General features: G+C 43.1%; 1 protein-coding gene across 6 annotated transcripts in view; it reads right to left on the bottom strand.

The window, feature by feature from the left end:
• Positions 1-3,811: 3,811 nt before the first annotated feature.
• SOAT1 (sterol O-acyltransferase 1) overlaps positions 3,812-21,340 on the bottom strand; it is a 46,282-nt gene continuing 28,753 nt past the window's right edge. For 4 of the 6 annotated variants that reach the window (XM_038413673.2, XM_038413671.2, XM_038413675.2 and 1 more), the window contains 10 exons: positions 19,381-19,663; positions 17,376-17,454; positions 16,451-16,532; positions 15,604-15,649; positions 13,711-13,840; positions 13,067-13,164; positions 12,314-12,412; positions 11,109-11,244; positions 9,813-9,958; positions 3,812-7,830 (listed from right to left, as the gene is read on the bottom strand). In XM_038413673.2, coding sequence (XP_038269601.1) covers positions 7,774-7,830; positions 9,813-9,958; positions 11,109-11,244; positions 12,314-12,412; positions 13,067-13,164; positions 13,711-13,840; positions 15,604-15,649; positions 16,451-16,532; positions 17,376-17,454; positions 19,381-19,663 — 1,156 coding nt within the window. In that variant the 3' untranslated portion in view covers positions 3,812-7,773. The other 2 variants (XR_006273929.1, XM_043491369.1) reach the window with 2 other exon arrangements.

Here is a 21,340-nt window from a genome sequence, read left to right as displayed (position 1 = left end):
ATCCCCCCCCCCCCCCCAGCTCCTACATTTAGAGGCAGCCAGGGTCTCCACCCACTGCCCCTGCCCCAAGCATGGCCCCCGCAGCTCCTAGTAGCTGGGAAGCACAGCCAATGGGAGCTGTAGGGACAGTGCCTGCGGCCAGGGCAGCGCCTCCACTTAGGTGGAGGGAGAATATGCCACTGCTTCTGGGAGCTGCTTGAGGTAAGTGCCACCTGGAGCCTTCCCCTCAACCCCCGGCCCAAGCCCTAATCCCCCTCGTGTCCTAACCCCGAGCCCACACCCTCAGCTAGAGCCCTCACTCCCTCCCCCCCCCCCACAAGCCCAATTTTGTGAGCATTCAGGGTCTGCTATATGATTTCCACACCCAGATATGGCCCTCAGGCCAAAAAGTTTGCCTACACCTGGATTAGAAAGGTGGCAACCCTAGTGAACACCCTTGCCCCACCCACTGCCCTGCCCCTTCCCTGAGAACCTGCCCCACCCCTTCCTGAGGCTCTACCCCCCCCTTGCTCATTTTCACTGCAAAGCCCAAACAGGCCTATTTATTGTTTTGACAGATATATTATGCTAATTTCAGGCCAGAAGGATATTTAAAAAAAAAAAAAAAAAAGAGGTTTTCACGCTTCTTTCCTTCCTTCTTCCCATTTTTCATAATCAGCTCCATGTTTTTTTGTTCCCTAAAGTTTTGTATGTGGAATTAGGACCACACATTAGCAAAACTGCAATGGGGCTATTAAAGGCCAGTCCTGAAACCCAAGTACAAATCCATAGAGCAAAACTACAGAAATGCATACCTGTCCATATACCTATATAAGGAAATCTGTAGAAACTGACTCCCTCACGTACATGCATATGTATACACATGTATTCATGTGCATACATCTAGCATGTAGTAACACACATACTTCCACATTATTTATTACTACAATTGTTTAGTACCTAGAGACCCCAACTAAGATCAGGGCTCCAGAGCAATAGGTGCTGAACATACACACACAAAAAGAGAGTCTGCAACAAAGTTTATTATGTAGCTAGACAAAGGTAGGGAGAAATGTATGATATATTATCTCTTCTGCAATTACTAGTCAACATTCACTTAAGAAATATTTCTTTTTGAGTTCCCTTCTCTTTTAAAAGCTTGATATAAAGTGTATTCATTTCATAACTAATTTTTTTGTACACAAGCCAGCAAAAGGAATAAAAATCAGTTAGGCTGCAAATTTTATTCATATAGGTATACAAACATGCAGCAATACATGCACTTCCCTACAAAAAGACAGAATTTCTTACATGCATGCACACACTTGCCTACACAGAGACACATCCAACTGGGAAGGGAGGAGGGTGGGCTGGAGGGGATAGATGGGGAGGGGCAGGTAAAGGAGAGGATGGGGAAGGAAAGAGGCCAAGGACAAGAGCAGGGTAGGGGTAAGAGGCAGCAGTGAAGCAGAGAGGAGAGGGTGTGGGGTGAATGGGGAGGCAGATGGCTACAGATGCATGAGGATGTGGGGGGCACAGGGGTGTATAGGAACATAATGGGAGTGAAGCAGTGTATGAAGGTGAATGGGGTGCAGGGCTGTGGGGAAGTGAGGGACATGGCAGCTCTGGGAGGTGGAAAGAGTGGGCAGGAGAGTACCTTAAGGGGTACAGGGTTGGGATGGGTAGGTGTGGAGGACAGGGTATGATGGGACGGGGAGGGATGCAGCAAAGGGGATGGGGTGCAGCCCCATTCCCAGAACTCAGATACATACCTCCAACTCCTGGGTGCTGGCGATGGGGCAACAGACCGCAATTTGCTGCAGCCCATGAGCCGCAGCTCGAGCCCATGAGCCGCAGCTCGAGCCCATGAGCCGCAGCTCGAGCCCATGAGCCGCAGGAGGAATACGAGAAGCGGGCCGGCAACAGCAGTAGAGGCGCATGTCAGGACCACTCAACAGCCACCTGCTAGGCATGCTAGCTCATCGCCTGCCCCAGCCAACAGGAGCTGTGCCTGCAGGTGAGGGGTGGGGCAGCACATGGACCCCCTGGCTGCCCCTACATGTAGGAGCCAGAGTGGGGGCATGCTGGCTGCTTCCCAGGAGCTGTGCAGTGCAGCAGCTAGCAGGGAACCTGCCAGCCCTGTTGTGTGGCACTGCCAACCCGACAGTCAACAGCCTGGTCAGCTGTGCTGACCGGAGCTGCCAGGATCCCTTTTCCATCAGGTGTTCTGCTCCAAAATCAGACTCATGGTCACCCTAGTGAGGGCTCCAGCTGGGTGTGTGGGCCCTGGGGTGGGGTGGGGGCTCAGGGCTGGGGCACAGGAGAGGGTGTGGGCTCTGGGAGAGAGTTTCGGTGCCGGGGGGGGGGGTTCTGACCTGGGGCAGGGGGTGCAAGAAGAGGTTCAGGGTGGGGGATGGGCTCCAGGCAGCGTTTACCTGAAGCAGCTCCCAGAAGCAGTACTAGGGCCCTGTGGCCCCAGGCACTGGGGTGGCCAGAGAGGATCCACACGCCTTTGACATGCAGGTGCTGCCCCTGCAGCTCCCATTGGCTATGGTTCCCTGCCAATGGGAGCTGCAGGGCCAGCACTAGGGGTGGGGCAATGCACAAAGCCTCCCTGGCCACTCCTGCACCTAGGGGCTGCAGGGACATAGCACTGCTTCCAGGAGCCATACAGAGCCAGGGCAGGCAGGGAGCCTGCCTTAACCCCACTGCGCTGCAAACTGGACTTTTAACAGCCCAGTCAGCATTGCTGACTGGAGCTGCCAGATTCCCTTTTCAACTAGGCGTTCCAGTCAAAAACCAGATGCCAGGCAACCCTAATTGAAGAGCTAAAGAGGCTGCACACTTGGCTGTCCAAAGCAAGCAAGCATAATTCGGTTTCTGGACAGTTTCACAGGTAGAAGGTTTATCAGATATAGGCAAGCAGACAGCCCATTCATAGGCAACCTACAGGCCCCAGCATAAAAGACTCCATCCTAGCTTGCTTTGCATTGCATGCCGAGACCGGTAGTTCCAAGAGGCCATACCTTCTACCCTCATCTCACTACAAAGAACAGGCACAGCATTTGGGTTCTTGGCAAAGTGAGCAAAGTGGCCCTTCTATGGAAATTTGGACCTCCTCGTCTGCTGGGACGGGAAACCTAACAAGGCTCCTAAAGAACAGATGGCAGGGGCCAAAATGTATCCATGGGGCAAGTCCACAAGAGTCAATTTTAGCCCCTGGATTCAGAAATGCAGAAGACAACTCTCTCCCTTTTCTATTGACATCTAAATGAATGATAGCCTGGGGGACCAAGTGCACTGAGTTGGCCCTTGCAGGGGATAAAAGCAGAGGCGCTGGGATTAAGAAGATGTGACCCCTAGGATTGTCATTGTTTAGAAACAAGAGGAAAGCAGGTTTGGAATTGGGAGTTACTGAATGTCCTGCATGGAGATGCCTGGGGGGACCTGTGCCCCATGGGAGCTTATTCCTTCAGCACAAGAGTTCTTGCCCATTCCCAATCACTCCCTCCTCCAATATCCCTCCACAATGCTTTGCGACAGATCCCAGAGTGCTCCAGAGCAGGCACACAAGGACCCTATGCAATAGATTATCGGGGTGCTTGCTGAGCAGGCAGGGGTTGCCCTGGTGGCTGTCTGGTACCCAGAGCCTGGCTCCAGCGGAAACATGATGCATAGATTGGAGGAGGAAAAAAGTCTCTCACCCCTGCTGCCTCCACATCCAGGAACAATGTGCTTCACCCTCCCGCCAACTCCAATAGGGTGGGGTGCAGCCTGTCCCCCGCAGTAACAGGGGCTCTAGGGGACCCTGAAGAGAATAGGCCCACACACCTTTCCTAGATAGCAAAATATATTTCAGTAGATTATATAAACCGCGTTTCTGCATGACAGAACATTTTACAAGTTAATACATTGCAGACAGTAACAGAATCACATCTCCATAACAGGCATCTCTTGGCAGCTATTCCAGCCTTAGTAACACCAGAGGTTGTTCATACCACTTATAGGTAGAGTGCTGTTTAGTTTCCTCTACTCAGTGGTATTTGTACACTTAATTTTCTGCCACCCACCCTTTCCGACTAAAGATATTACAATGTCTGCTCCAGGAAGGAGACTAATAGGGTTGTCGACTACTCTTAACAGCAAAGACCCCAGTGCACTGGATAGAGACTTGCAGGTATCCTGCTGACCAGGTGCATACCCCCGAGACATCTGAAAAGAACGCACACACTCTCAGAGGGCACATTTAAACCATTCCCTCCTTCCAGCTCATTTACATTCAGAGATTCAAGGCAAATGATTCACTTTCCATGAATAGGTTGATACTGCCTCTTCCCATCCCAGGCACCCTGCCTCAAATCACAGATTTCTTCACAGCAAGTAAAAACAATTAGGCTTATTTTGATAATACTTATTGAACAGTGTACAATTTTAAGAGATCAATGGCAGGATTTCTTTCCATTCTAAAGCCATCTTCACACGGGAAACTAGATAGCTTGGTGGGTTTTTTAAAAGCAGAAAAAAAGGACACATTAGGTATGAAGATTCTGTATGAATCTACAGTCCTCTTACAAGGACAAATATAAAATACTCTTGCGAACTACTACATATTTCATATATGCAAGAAACTGGGTACAAAAAAAATCTCACCACATTAATACAGATTTCTGTGATGTTATTGAGCAGTGAGTTGAGTTGTATTGGTGGGCATTCCAGAATGGAAGTTTCCCATTTCATGGATGGTGAAGAGATAGTGGAAGTAAGCTTCACAATTTTACAAAACTCTTAATGTGTGTATATAATAAGAATTCCAATAGGTTGTTAGCCTTAAGTGGCCAAATCACTGGCCAGACTACCACACTGATAGCTCTGGGATCCTACGGCATACCAAAAAAAACCAAAACCAAAAACAAAACAAAAAAAACACACTTCAAAAGATAGTATCTTCAATTCCCATTTAGCGCAGCAATGTGCAATCATTTTGCTAGAAAGTCTAAGGCCTCAAATATTTCCCCAAGGCAATCGAGAAAACTGAATTTCAAGCTGATATCAAATCTCACAAAATAAGTAGTCAAAAAATAGCAAAAATTGTCAGTAGTGTAGTTGTTAATGCTCTCTAAAGGCATGGTTTCAGGTGACTTGAACTACAAGGTAAGAATTGAACGTGTCAAGAAAAAAGGCCAGTTACAGCAATTGAACATGCCTGTATAATGACTGGATTCTGCTTGCAATACTTTAATCCTTTGGCTCCAAGCATTGAGGTTATTGACATAGCAACACTCAAGATTCTACATAAGTAAACTGGCACCATATAGTTATACCTAGAGTCCTACTAGTAGGCAGAGAAGACTCAAAATACAATTCTTTCTTTTGAGAACACTGACACACAGTAGCAGGAATCAGACACAGGATTCAAGAAACCCCAAACCTCTAATCAATCATACCCCAGGGGAGTGCAAGGATTTCCATACATAAACAGCACATTGCGTTTTAAGAACTATAATTAAAGTCTACTGACTTAAATTCATCTTAGATGGAAGAGAAGTGCTACTATCTGACCACAAAGCTATTTTTTTTTTTTTTTTAAAAAAAGGACACCATCAGGTTACAAATAATCTCAAAATTATTTTACTAGCACTTTTTTTTTTTTTTAAGAAAAGGTCTAATTTACTCTCCATTATAACTGTTCAAGCTCTACTAGTGGAAGTAAAGTAAAGAGTAAAGTTTCTTATGATTTTCACCTCCAGGCTCTTATATACTAGCACAAATGTCCTATGTTTGGGGGCACACATTTGTTAAACTTTTTCTACTGAAATTAAAAAAAAAAAAAAAAAAAAATCAAGAAAACAAGAGTTTTGATATTTAGTACAAGCTTTCGTTCAATTAAAAAAATCCATCCTAGACATTCAAAACCTGAATTTGTCACAGATTTGACCTGGTTGTGTTCTTTTAATAAGAGCAGGAGACCTACCTCTTGGACAGGAACTAAAAACTAAGAAAAAAATACTTAAAATAGTTGGCTCTAATGAAGTTATGTTTCAACTCCGTTTAGAAAATAGCTTTCATTGTCAGCACTGGTAGCCATACCTGTGGCTTGGAGGTCAACAGGATCAACTCGCCACTCATAAAAATGCCATTAAAAACATTTGAGTAACTGAAATTACAGTAATGAAAGTCAAGTTGTTCTCTAGCACTCAGCTCCTTCCTGCAATGGAAGCGAATTACTGTAGCATACAATTTGTGTCCTTGCTGTACATCACTTAAATGAATAAATGCCATTCAGATAAACAGGGGTTATATGGTTAGTTTCTGAACTCATTTGTAACCTAGAGTGCAGAACTGACATCTCCATATAGAAAGGAAAGCAGACGGTAACTGGAAGAGGACCTCAATTAGATAAAATCATGTGCAACAGCTATGGTAAAGGGAATATTCCTAGTTTGAATATCCTTTTATCAGAGTTTCTCCTTGTAGCAGTGCAATGGTTCCTTCTCCCCTCCCAAAGTAGGGCATGAACTTTTCCTGACTCCATGTATTTTTGATGCAACATTCCAAGGGAGATATGGCTTTCCATTGTAAAAGTAGTGATTTAGCGTAGAGAAAGGGGGAAAAGGTTTTGATTCATCCCCTTATTTTCAACTGCTTTTGTGTCAGGAAGCCATTATGGAGCATTTTGTCAACATGTGGCAAGATTAATGGGCACTGTATCCAGTGGAGCCATTTGAATGAGAATACATTAAGTCCCACTGAAATGAATGGGATTTTTTCAACCTGCTCCATAATACTCAATGCATACTAACATACGCAGAATAGTAAGGGCACATGCACAACAACAAGTTTTCACTTTAATTTGGCAGTTTTGTATCCCCCTAAGATAACTGATTAGTCTAGGGGCTACAGGGAGGTAAGTTGTCAGAAAAAGCAAACTCCTACTGCTCATAGTCACATGAGCTTCAGAGCACAACAGAAAAAGCCTAGGTGCAAAAGAGCTGTAGTTGGAATCCTGACAGCCAAAGAGGTGATTTAGAGACCAATCTTATGCTTTTTTAGTGTAACAGAGGTTTTTAGTTTAAGAATGTATGCACTCAGGGCCTTACTTTTGAGTATAGCAAATATCTTCAGATAGCCAGTAGCAACTGATCATTCATTCCAACCACAGAAAGAAAAAAGTCTTCAGCATTAAAAATTAACTTTCCCCAGCCCATTTTCAATTCCTATGTACTGTCTGTGGAAAGTAATTCCAGACAGAGGACACAGAAAGCCATTCACCAATACTTGGGCTATGATGCAAAGACATGTTGCTCTGTCACATAATACTACCATAGCAACAAGGAGGATTCCAAAGAGCATACAGATTCTGTAGACCTCTCCAGTTATTGAAGGAGGAAACAACTTTGAAGGAATGTCTAAAACAGATTGACAGAGGCTACCACTGAGCTCTCTTTAGTCTGACCAGCCCATCTACTGTCTGGATGAAGAGCAGCAAAATACGAAGCGCCGCTGGAATGAGAAAAATTCAATGGACATGACCAGTGTCTCAGTGTTTCATGACTGACATGGGAATGACTGAGTAGAGCTATGTGAAATGAGAGCTACCTGGAAGCCTGCTGCAGTCCACTTCAACTGGGCTGTCTCAGTAAAGTTACAAAAACAGTTTATCTCCAATAATCAGGAGGCACAACTTCCCTTAAAAAAAAAGATTTGAAGTGAGTTATGTCATTGGTCCCTGTCCTTGGAGGAGCACAGGCTGATCTTCAGATATGGGAGGTAAGATGAAAACTGGGTTTAATGGTTTTAAATCTGAATATGACAATTCCAGGAACGTGGTTTCACATAATCCAGGAACGTGGGCTAGAAGACACAACAGAAGAGAGGCAGCATGTTAGTCATTGACACGTAGTGGTGGACATTATTGTAATATCTACTGAAGTCTATAACCTTTTCTGTTCACACTCCCCTTACAGGAAAAGAAGCCAGCAACACCACACATTCTCCATCTGATAGTCATGGACGCTATGACTGATTCTGACAGCAGGGTGGAGCCAGACATTTTTTCAGGTAAACATAAGCATCTAGTCTATGACCATTACAAAAAAAAAAAAAAAAAAAAAAAAATCTATTCATCTGGCTTCAGTGAAGATAGATCTACAACAGCAGCTGATCATTTCATGCTATGTCACCTTCATATTGGTGCACATAACAAAATTCATGTGGTGGGGGTAGGGCAGAGGGGTTTGGAGTATGGGAGGGGGCTCAGGACTGGGGCAGAGGGCTCTGGCTGGGGATGCAGGCCCTAAGGTGGGACTGGAGATGAGGAGTTCTGAGTGCGGGAGGGGGCTCAGGCTTGGGTGCAGGGGGTGAGGGTTCTGGCTACGGGGTGAAGGCTCTGGGGTGGGACCAGGGCTGAAGCAGAGGGTTGGGGTGCAGGCAGTGCAGGCTCTGGGGTGGGGCTAGGGATGAGGGGTTTGGGGGTTCAGGCTGCCCCAGGGCTGTGGTGGGGAGAGAGAGAGAGAGAGAGAGAGAGAAACTCCCTCCAGCCCTCTCTTGCTGCAGCAGCAGCAGCTGCTCAGTGCAGGGGGAGAGGCACCTCTCCCAGCTGTGGCAACTCCCGCAGTCTTGGGCCGGGCCAAGGGAGTGGCTCCTCTCCCCCAGCCCCAGCAAGTTCAGGGCAGGTCCGTGTTGGAGGCGGGGAAGGGGTGCCTCTCTCCTGGCCATGGCAAGTCCAGGGAAGGTCTGTGCTGGGGCCAGTGCGGAGGGGCACCTCTCCCCTGGCAGGTCTGCACTGGGGCTGAGGGGGAGTGGTGCCTCTTCTGTGGCAGGTCCGACACAGCCCTGAGCCCCTGCACGGGGCTTAATAGGCAGCCGCACAGCTTAGAGGGAACTTAGGACCAGACCTTGAATTCTGAGCCCACCTAGAATGAGCTTCAGGTAAAACCTTGCTGAATAGGTTTGAATGCCTTTTCAAGGTGCTATGCAAGACAGGTTGAGCTATCAAGACTACTCAGACACTGAAGGGTTTTTGTTTAGGAGTGAAGTTGTCTATGTTTGACTTTAGAAAAATGTTTCTATTTTCCCTATTTTAGGATTGCCACTGCTGAAGGCAAGGGGAAATTCCCTGCAGACCCAACCAGTGCAAAAAACAACCAAAACAAAAACCACAAGACAACCCCCCCCCCAAAAAAAACCCAAAAACCAAAATCCCACAACTGTTTCTCTTCATCCTGGAGGCTGAGCATGCTGCCTCCCCTGCACTGTAATACTAGTACATATTGCCTGAATGGATGAAAGTGCTCAGAGTTTAAAGGATGTAAGCCTACTACTTGAAAACTGACAGTCAGGGTGAAATAAAATGCCCTGTTTAGACTTCTTTAAAGAAGTGACCTGACAAAGTAAAACTGAAAGTGTGTGTGTGTGGGGGAAGATGAACAACGGGCAGTAAAATACTAGATCCTTGAGCTTTTGTCAGCCAGAGACCTTCGCTAATTTCTGTTGGGAGAGTCAGCCCTTCTCAAAAATGATCTTAGAGGTCGGTAATCATGTAAGAGTCAGGTCTCAAATTTTGTACTATTCTGGAGTTTCTTATTGGACTCATGTCATAAGTTTAAAAACAGTAAGAGTGAAATAGAAACCAACTTCTTTACATCATCAGCCCCCATTTTCCAGATTATGCCATGTCAGTCCATTCCTGCTCTCCTCTACCATATTACAATTTCTCGCCCTTTTCCCCCATAAGTTTGACTCTCACTAATCTTTTGTCCTTTACCCAAACCAAGCTTGTCCCTTCTCATTGTTTGTACACTTAGTTATTCTAGAATCAAAGGTTAATCACTCACATTTTTCAAGGGGCAATACTGATGTGCATACCACTCCTGACTGTAAAGGCAAATTATGACACCCTGGCCCAGAAAGAGAGAGGTCCACATGATCACATTCCAAATTGGCCCTTTCCGACGGTCATTAAGAATGAAGTTGAAAACCACTGGAAGAGGAAATAGAAAGCCATCAAGTTGCACTATTCAGGACATCTGCAAGCTCAGGTTTTAACATTTCAAGAGCCAATTCGTCTCTTGAATTCTCCTCTCATTTCCACTAGATTAGTTTGATCATCATACTGCTTTCCATGGCTCCACCGTATTGATAGCACATTATGGGAAAAGTCCATATATCACAGGAAAGCATGCTCATTACCTTCTTTCACAAGTGATATGCATCACATTGGCAGGTTTGTTCCCTACAAGACTACCAGGCAATTGGCCAACAACCTGGTCCATCTGGCAGCCTCAGCTTAGAACAGGAGCAGTAGTGTGCTATAGCACAGGAGTGAAGAACGCTGGCAGAGCAGGGGGTGGAAGGCAGCTGTGCACATCCACACTGTGCCTGCCCCATAACAATCACCCCCCCACAAAGTAAACACGTTTGCACTCATGCTCCCACAAAAAGAGGCAGGGGAAAGGGAAGATGCCATCCCCCAACTCAATGCTGGAAGGCTACACCTATACACATCAGTCACTGTAGCAAGATAAAAATGGAGCAACTACTCCCTCATGCTATTGCTTTAAAAATAAAAATATTGGCTACTAGGCAGAAGTGTGGTAACTCATCCTTGAGGGGCTGGCTAAAGGGAAAAGTTATGTTATAAGTTCACTGCCCATTTTTATATACATTAACTTGGTATGTTTTATATGCATGGAAATATGTATATGGCTAGTTGTATAGCAATAACAATTTCCCTTGCCCTTCTATTCCTTGCCTCCTTAGACCCCAATCCTGAAAACACGTAAGTAACTCTTTAATGGGACTCCTTGGACGCACGTGTTTGTAGGATCTGGGTCTCAAGCTGGAACTCTTCTACAGGAAACATTTCTGCAAGTGTTTGAAGAGCAACTAGCCCAACAGAGCCTGATCACCATTTTAGTCTCTGGGCTTGTATACTATATTTTTATAATATATAGTTGTATACAATACAATTTTATAATAAATAATAACTTTATAATATATAGTTTATATTATATAGGTGCCACCAGTACTCCTTTTCTTTTTGCGAATACAGACTAACACGGCTGCTACTCTGAAACCTATTATATAGTTGTGTATTATATTTTTTACCAAACTCTTTTCTGGTGACTTACTTCCAAAACACATGAAGAGGCAGAAGAGGACTGGATAGAAATAACCAAAGCAGACTCCCAGGACATACTCGTGTACGGCAGCTGAGACAGCAAAGACAGACAGCATAGCAGCAGCTTTGAACTTCTTACCAAAGAACTGGTGATGGGAAGAGGGGGGGGGGGAAGATATCGAATACAAAGCTGTTCTGTTGTACTTTATTTTACACTAGAGGTTAATTCACTTAGTCATTTCAATGGACTAGTTAGGGTCTGCCCTTACTATGCATGAGGAGCTCTATATTTAAAATGCCATACACATTCCAAATTCCTTAGATTAAGGAAAGTGTCTATTCTTTGGGGGATTTCTACTCTGCTTTTCACTTCCCGAGAATGCAGATGAAATATTAACACACACCAAAGCTCATCTATTCAAACAACATATTACCATGACTGTAATGTAACAGTTCTGTGAATCAACATACTATTAGGTTCAGTTGTTACCTTTCATTAAAGCACTAGATTAGGCCCCAGTCCTGCACTTTATGCATGTGAGTAGACCAGTGAACTCAATGGTACTCCAAACATGCATAAGTGGCTGCCCATACCAGAACACTGAATTTAGTCATTCACATCGCTGAATGCACCATGAAGCAGTGTTCCACCATCAGGTTACTAGTTTGTCTACAGTTAAATATTTAACCTAAGTCTCCCCTCCCACCCTGCTCTGTGGTCTCCCCCTCAAAGGTCAGCAGATCACTAGTTTATCAGTCACCGACTCTTTTTGTTAGTCATCAGATCAATCAAAAAGCAAGGTCTTTTTGCACCTCTACAGGACAAGACATTGGCATCTGTAAAATTGCCATAGAAATAGGGAGGAGCTTTTACTGGACATTAATTTATTCAAAACAATTACAAAGTTTTAATATGGATTCCATTGCTACACCACATTAATTCACCTTCACCACATTTTCCTCCTTTGTCATCCTCTTCAGTGATTTCTGCATAATTGCAGAAATAACCTTGCTGGATGAAAGCTATTGCAGAGCACTTCTCCACATCAGTGCCCTTCCAAAGCCAATGAGGACTCTAGCAATACAAACTACTTATTTTTTCATGAGGAATGGTGTTAGCTCCCCTCTTACACCAACCCCCTTACTTTTTCATAAAAAGAGGTTAGTGTTTCAAAGAGAGGTGAAGAATGAGGACCAAGTCAGCTTGCTGCTCACCCACAGGAAGTCCCTGTAAGCATAGTAATACAGCCAGTCATGTACCACCACATTCCATGTTCGGTAATAGTTTGCATACGATGTGGAGTTCCACCAATCCTGAAACACACAGTTAAAGAAGAGAAGAGGGCACACAGCTGGAGTTAGTGAAAAAAGTCTTCCAGTAACTCTTTTTTGAAAACTAAATTTGCAAATGTCTGAGTAGACTAGTTGTTCTAGCCACACAATCTATCATCCCACTTAATTTAACAAGTTGCACTGCAAGATTGCATAGGTGATGGCATTTGTAGCATCTTTATCTTTCAGGGGTAGGACAGTTACTCCAATAACTGAGTTCTATGGAACTGTAATGGTCAAACAGAAGGAAAAATTTAAGTTATTGTCATGCCAATGAAAAGATTTGACAGCTCTGGTAGCTGAAGTCCTGTTCACTCACAGAACAGGTAATACAAGCATTGGCAGGCCAAGCTTCCCCCACAATGCCCCACTGGGAAGCCTTAATCCTGATCTAGAGGGACTTTGGAGAAGGAACTTTCCCTACAATGAACATCAGTAGCATTTCTGCTGCTAGTATGCCTCAAACAGCAGAGCTTTCTGAAGTTCTTTTCCTCTCCTGCCCCCATTTCATTTGGAGAAAGCAATTCTAGGAACTTCATAAAATTAAAAATAATTTCATCTGGGGTTGATTAACAAAGATAGCATCTGTAAAGAACAGCAGCAACATCTACAGACATTGAAGAAAGACCTTGTTACCTCGTAGAACATTCTGTCTGCAAAACGCAGCATCTCAGCAAATGCATTAAGCCAGCAGTGAAGGAATGCAAAGAAGACCAAGAAGAGAATCAAAACACCTGGGGATACAGAACAAAAAACACGACTCATTTCACAACATCTGTTGGTTTACTCATCTGTGACCAGGGATACATAAACAGAACCATCAAACTGTGTCTGCTGCAAACAGGTTTAACAGGAGGAACCAGATTTTGTATTCATCAATCTATAACTATCATTTTTAAAAGGTAATCTCACCACACGGGACACAGGCTGCTCTATGGTGCAGAGACAGTTGTCAAAGGAGCCAGAATTAAAATTTGACATTCTGTTTGAATCTCTTGTGCCCTCAAGCTATAATATCCCACTGCTGAACTTTCATGGAGAAAAGTCTTATTTAACAGAAGAACAGCTAGTTATTCTCTTAGTTATCACAGGATAGGTGCACTGCAGGGCAGCCATATCTGCTATAGTGACCAATTCTCCCCTCCCTATGAAAAGCCACCCATCTCACATAAATCCTGTGGACAGGAGTTTGGCACCTTCTCTGAACCCTCCTTTTACAAGTCTAGCCTAGGTGGGAAATGGAGGAAGGTTATAATGTTGCACAGCCATCTGGATCTCACCTGGCAGGATGGAATTGAAAATGCAGAGGACCAGCCCTCGCAGATTGAAGGGTTCCTGACTTATGTTCCGAAATGGAGGGATGCAGAGTCGCACAAAGATGTAGTAAGCATAAAAAAGTGAACCAATCACCTGTAACGCAAGAGCAGTCACACTCCATAAGAAAAATTAATGCACAATTAACATCTGTAACATCACAACTCTCTACAGAAGGGAGAAAAAAATGGCACCACCCCAAACTTCCCACAACACTCAAGCTTTTTGGATTAGAGACAACATTCATGAAACTCCCACAATATTCTATTTTTTTTGTTTTCAATTTACGTTGGAGCATTGTTCCCAGATAGCTGGTGTCGTAATGTCATTGCATTGTCGCTGTTCTGCCAGAGTAGCTTTATACATTTCTCCAAGTCCACCTACTGACGTGGCAGCTGTGAGCAATTCTAATATAGTGCTAGAAGATGATAAAGCTGAGTAGTTTTATGCTGATGCTCAAAATAAACTAAGAAATCTCACAATTTGGATCTACCCAAGACATTGAGACAGATCTGAGCACACGTTATATATTAAGTTACATTATAATCTTCACTTCACTTCTCTTCCATCTGAGAAGATTTACAACAGGCCAAGCCGTTCAAAAACCTGGTTTTAGTTCAGGAAACTCCCTATTCAAAGTTTTAAGACTGGGAAGTTCTGTCAATACAATAATTTGACTGGCTGAAGACCCCGACTCACTTTTTAATTGACTTTTCAGCTCACCTAAGCGCCATTATAAATGTGCATACTTTACCATAACTACTCTACACATTTTTTCACCCCCTTTCCTTCCACATCAAGAACAGCTTAGTCAAGAGGGAGCTGGGCCCCTTTGTTAGTGCCATTTAGATGCAAAGAAGGATTCCTTCTGAAGTGGCAGAACTCCAGATCACATCACATCACATCACACTGAGGGTCCAATATAACTTGACCTGGAACTTTCTTTGGATTATAGCAAGAAATAATGAACGACTGTGCTCACTGAAGCACATGGGGCAAAGGAAGCAGTTTCTTGTCACTGCCCCCACAAACACACACACCCTTCTCAAGCTCACAAAATCTTGATCAGTGCTAGGTTTAGATAAAAAGTGAGGTGAGAATACAGAAGTGTAAGTGTCCTCTGCACCAATCTCAGCTGAACTACCTAACTAGAAGTTAGTTACTTTGACAAGGTATGGTCATTAAAATGATAAAACAAGTTTAATGTTCAGATAAGCACCCAAAAACTTGGCTTGAACTATCAAAACCTCAAGTTTCAAAAGAGAGATGGAGATCTCAAGAGATATACTGGCACTTGTGGGTTTCTATCTGGAGCACTTGAAGTGGTAAACAACCTTTTCTAACAAGGGTGTGGTTCAAAACCAAGACAAAAATTCAGATCAGTTCTTTGTTATGCCAGGTACTTAGCCCTTCTCAAGTATCCACAGTATATTGGTAAAATGCATACTGGTGTTTCTATTGCACTCTGCATCAATATAAAAGCCAACAGTCGTGGAGCAAAGCTAAAGAAAAGTCAATCCCTAAATGGAATTATGACTGAATTTCATCAGAAGGTGGATAAAATATTGAGTCAACTCATTGAAGGAAGCAACTAGTAGAAATATTTTTTCTTAAAAAGGAGTTAGACGAGTATCTGAAAATATTTCAGGGTACAAATATTATGATAACAGGGATCAGAGACAGTTTTCTTATCTTCTTCCATCAGTAGAAGGGCTTCTGTATTATTCCAGTGAAACTCATTGCTGAATAATTCACATAAGCCGAGGCCTCAAGCAGAAAGTGCTCAGCGATTCCATCTGATAGAGTCTGAGAATTCTCTGGACATGTGTTAAGATGATCAAAAACTAAACTAGACTCACCTGTGCAAACTTGGTAGCTACATAACCCCATCTTATCGTGGGATTCCTACAAAGAGAAAGAGCACAATGTTACATCTAACAAACTCTTCTTTTGGGGCAGCAACGATCTGACCCAGTACAACTGCATTCTGTAACCATCCCATCCTTTGAGCATAGAACCCTTTGTTTAAATTAAATTAGAGGTTTAGTCTGTGGAATATTGATGGTCTGTAGAAAAGCTCATGGCTCCTCCTTACTGCCAGCTGTAAACTGCATTAAGACAGCAAAATATATTACTTTTGCATGTAAGAAATTGCATATGTCCATGGCAACTACAGCAATCACATTAGGAGATAGTGGTCTGCACAACTGTGAATGGGAGGAGAGTTAGTCTACTAGACAGTGCCACTAAAATGGGACTCATACTATGAAAGTTTGAGAACTCCTGGGCTAAGTGTATTTAAGAGGTACCTGTAGTTTCTCCTCAAATCCAAGAGATGGAGCTGCTTAACAACTCCATATTATGGCAGATACTCAAATTAAAGTAAATTCTAAGGCAACAGTCATCACAGTTCCATTTCTTTCTAAAGACATTCAGCATCTGGTTGTTTCATTCCTAGATCTAACTCTAGACAGTTTTTCAGAAAAGCTCCTAAAATATCTAGAGAATGGCTAGCAGAGGGCAAGTCTGAGTCAAGTCATTGGGGTGCTATTTCCAGCCCTGCCAGTAGTTTGGCATATGACCTGCAGAAACTCACCTTCTCTCTCTGTGCCTCAGTAAAGTGGGGGTAGTTCCCACTTCAGAGGCATTAAACTTAGCTCGGACTTTTAGACTACTACATAAAGATATCAGTGTTGTTGACATTACCTGGGATAGTTGTCCCTGTAGATGAGGGTGGGAGCAAAGAGGAAGTACAGATACTGGGTAACTTGCGGAACTGGGATGGTGCCTGAAAGAGCAAAAGGAGTATTTGGTAGTGAAGCATTCAACACACTGAAGGCACTGTGCTTCCCTCACTAGCCTTCTGCATACTTAACCCAGGCCTCCTCGCTAGCCCTCTCACCCTGAAGACTTTAGTAAAGGAGGCAGAATCCTTAGATTGCCAGAAAAAGAACAGAGGAAAAACAAACATTAGTAATTAGCAGGAATTCTGCTTGGGACATGTAGTTCAGGTAAACTAGTTCAGCCACTCAGTGCACAACATTATTAAATTGATAGTCATTACACACGGTCCCATTTCTAAAGGCATTACTGCCAGTGTGTCATGATTACTGGTATCATGTGTACCTCAGGGCCAGCATGTTGGCAGAGTCCCACACCAGCATGTGGGCTCTTATTCTATGCTAACACTACTGTGCAGTTCTAGATGGGCTGCTGCTCTCATAGAGGTGCTGTCCTTTGGATTGAAGCATTACGCCAAAGTCCCCTCTACCATTTCTTGTGGATGTCCCGGGGTAGCAAGACCCCCCCTGGCACTAAAAGCACATAGAAAAACGCTTGATGTCTTGGACAACGTACTGTCTCTCTAAAACCAGTTCTAATTCCACTTTATAATAACTCAGTTGCCCCAGGTGACATTCACTTCTATGCAGAGGGCCACCACAGAGCCCATGCACTACTCTAGCCACATTAAAGACCCACTTACACCTGAGAGTATAAATGGTGCACAGAAGCCTTAGGTTGACCATATGCATATGGGTGAATTTCACCCCCAGAGGAAGGAGGACTCAGGGAGCAAAGGGTAAAACAACTTATCCACAAACATCAAGTGGAAGCAGGGCAAGTTACTCACTTGACTTCTCCTTGGCTGAAGACAGGACCCGAGGAACGTTCTCCCTAATGAATGAATAAGCCTTCATGATTAGACGAACCTGTAAAACGAGAGTGCCCAAGATTCCGTTTTTCACAATTTAACTTCCTCAGCCTCTGCACTCCAATGGGACAGAGTGATGCATCTGGGTAACACTTTCAATGTATTAGTCTCTTTTCACCTTACCCTTTTTTAAAAAGGTATGTGCTGTTCCCCCTATAGGTTCACCTCTCAATTAAACACTCAGAGTACCAGAAGGGGCAAGTATGCAGACAGTAGTGCTACCTTCCTCCTCTGCACCTCCCCTCACCTCCAAAAAATCCAAACTGTTTTGTAATTTAGGTGGAAATTAAAATGAGCCCCAGTCCAGTGCATGTGCCATCTGACACGGAAGCCAATAGAACGTTAGCCAGGTTAATTGAACACGATCGAGACTGAAGCAATGAATCACATTTTGATACTCCAGCTGTTCTCAACATTGAGATGATTGTTGTTAATCTAGGTTTATTTATTGAGTATATTGCTCCATATTTTTAGTGATCAACAAAAATACCACTTAGAAGTTGAAGCAAGATGCCATCAGCAACTATTCAATTCACTTCTTTTTGCCCCCCACAATTTCCTCTCAGGAACTGATAACTGCTTGGCAGTTAATACTCTTCAAATTTGCTCCCTGAGTGCTGGTGACTCCCATTTTGAGACACCCACAGTGACAAATGCTTCTAGAATTACAAACATCGGGATTGTTGTGAATACATTCAGAACACAAAACATGAATATACAGTAACCAACTAACGTCAAACGTAGCTATTAAGAACGTTTCTGGATCACAATACAGGTGTACTGAGCCTCTCTCTTTTGTAATTAATATAATTGTTCAAGAAGGATCTTAAATTCTCTGTTAGGCCAGCACTACATGTTTAATGGGAGTTTAAGGTAAAAATCTGACCCCCTTTAATAAAAGCTACAACTGTTCTAACTCTAAATTATGTTTAACCTACTCAAGATTAGCTCCCTCAAAATGGAACTGTGCAGTTACCACCTTCCTACTTGGGATACAACTGAAAGATTATTCTGTGCAATATCACAGGGTATTATAAAGCAGCAAATGTCATGCATCACTTGGGCCATAGGAGCAAAGTTTGCTACATTAAACCGTTTGCTGTTTGGGTCAAACAGACCAAATATTTTAATTTACCACAGATCTTACAAGAGGATATATGTAGTCTTCATATTTAGATGCATGGGGCACAAAAAACTGCTTGAATTTAGAACTACAGTATTAGAAGTCAAAGTCACCAAGGTGGTGAATGGTTATTTTAGAGGGAGACCGTTCAAAACCATTCCCTCCCGTTTTTGAATATATCTATCATCTGCACTCTTCATCAACAGAGCAGCAAGTAAAATTAGTGCAAGTTTGCAAGACAACCCAAAAATAAAGCTTTAGAAATTACACAGATTTGTTCTGCCCTCTTTATGGGTATTGCACCTTTCTGTTGTGTGACGACTAGATTAATTTACATCACAGACAATGGTCAAGTGGCCTTACATTTTTACTTTTGTTCTAAAAGCAGCCAATACTGGGAATTGGCAATATTTCAAGTGTTTCCTGTTCTCTCTTGCTTCTAGCAGTAACATGGGTACACCTTGTATACAAACAGATGATATTTAAAAATATATATGCAATAGTCTAATGCAATTGTATCATATTAACAGATGCTGAATTTTGATTCATTGGCAAAGGGTACAATTACTGAAAGCCTGTGAATAAAATAGAAAATATGATTTAAAAAATCAGAAATAGTTGCCAAGAGTAATGAGGTCTCAGTTACAAATTGCTACTGTCTCATATGCAGAGACAGGCACTACAATATCTTTGAGGGGAAAAAAAAGGCTTTTCAATAAGTTCTTTCCTAGATTAAGTTTTCACTCTAGCATGCAAGATCATCGACTGCCCTGCCTCTAAAGTCACCATGCAGGGACCCACCTGTTCAAGTATTACAACGAACCGAGAGGCTGGAGGTAGAGAGTATGACACAGCAACATACGTTGGCCCAAGCCCAAGCCCGATGGTTTGGAAGAGCATGAAGAGTGTCGCGAAGAAGAGGGAGCGGATTTTCCGGTGGGAGGAACAACTGTGGCCCTGGGCCCACTGCAGGAAGAGGCCATAGGGTAAAATGAACGTTGACAGAAACATGCAGAGCCAGGTGGAAATGACAACAGGAAACTTGCCAAAAGCGAAGACCAAAAGATCAAATTCAAGCACCAGCCTAAAAGAAACAGATATGACACAAAGCCAGATTAATGGTATGTGGTGTTCACTATCTCTTTTTATGAAAGCTTCCAACCCAATTCTGCAGTGGTCACAGAAAGCGACATTAGCAGACAACATCTGGTAGTGATCTCAGTTCAATTTCTAAATGGACAAGTGCATCGTGCAAAACCAAACCACACTCACTCTTGTTGGCAACACTGACTGGCTGAAAGACTAAGGTCTGACTCAGCAACATGTGCAAGCACATGCTTGACCCTAAGGCACATAGGCTTCAATGGGATTTAAGTGCATGTTTTATGGAAGCACATGCTTAAGTTCTTTACTAAGAGGGATGAGCTTAAGCATGCACTTCAGGGCAAGCATGTGCTTAAATGCTTTGTTAAAATCAATACCAGGGTGAGACCCGGAGACAGAACTTCTCTTACTTCTAGTGAGGGTCCCTCCAAAAACAGGGAGGAGACATTTACTGGGAAGTGAGAAAAGTTTCTATTGATGCCTCCATGGCTGTACTTGTTCTGTGGATAAACAGGATTTCAGTCTCCAGAGGTGTCACTTTAGCATGTTTCACAAGAACTCGGGGTCAGATTATTCAAGATATTTAGGCACCCAAAGATGCAGATAGGCACCTAGTGCGGATTTTCAGAAGTACCTATACACCTAACATATACTGATTTTAAATAGGAGTTAGACACCTAGGTGCCTTTGAAAATCCCACTAGATACTCAAGTACCTTTACAAAATCTAGCATTAAATCTACTTTGTTTAAAAAAAAAAAAAGTGGAATTAAATCCTAGGTAGATTTGCTATAGAACGTGGTTGGTTATATTTAGAATCATGAAGAAACAGTTCATATCTGCACACGTGAATATTGTGACCGGTCCTTCATGTTTTCCCCCTTCTCTAGAATCTAATCTGGATTTAGAAGTTTTAGATTTCTAGCCCTTCTCCCTAAGAATGGCCTTCACTCTATAGATTTAAAACTCGGCTGGCTCAAGATGACCTCTCAGGTACACATACCACAAGCACACAAAAGCTTAAAATGTATTCATTCCCATCTGGATTCATATTGGGATTACAAACTGTACCCTGAGACACTATCAGATCTATTGGGGAAGGATACTACTGCAGATACTATTATGACAAAATATTACAGATAATCTGTTCCTCTGTATGGAAGACAAGTCTCCAATGTAGATCCATCCAATTCTTCCCCTGCTGCCCACATCACTTTCAGTTGAGAAACAAAGCTAAGCTTCCATTTGGAAACCCAAGTTGCTGCCAGTTTGCATTCATCCAGAACTATATGTGCTTGCTCTCAATCAGAGACGAGAAAACACTAACATCAAGTCATTTCATAACAGGTTCTGAGACATAAAAAACAAGGAAGTCGTCTTATAAGATAAACATGTATTTTCACTTGTAATCTACAAGGATAGCGGCCAAAAACAACTACAATAAGAGCAACAGAGTCAACAACTCAGAGGAACACTCTCTCAAGCATGTTCAGTACTGGCTACAAGCATCTAAGGACAGTCACAACTGAGTCTGTTCCAGGACCTTCAAGGTTCTCTTAGAATAACTTAATTTACATCTATTTGGTAACAGTACAGTCCTCTAGAAGGGTGTTCAGTATAGTCTACTAATGCAGGACAGAAGACTGCCAAAGTATTTT

This window comes from Dermochelys coriacea, chromosome 8, assembly GCF_009764565.3.
Source record: "Dermochelys coriacea isolate rDerCor1 chromosome 8, rDerCor1.pri.v4, whole genome shotgun sequence".
Lineage (NCBI taxonomy): Eukaryota > Metazoa > Chordata > Testudines > Dermochelyidae > Dermochelys > Dermochelys coriacea.
This window is presented reverse-complemented; position numbering and strand designations above follow the sequence as displayed.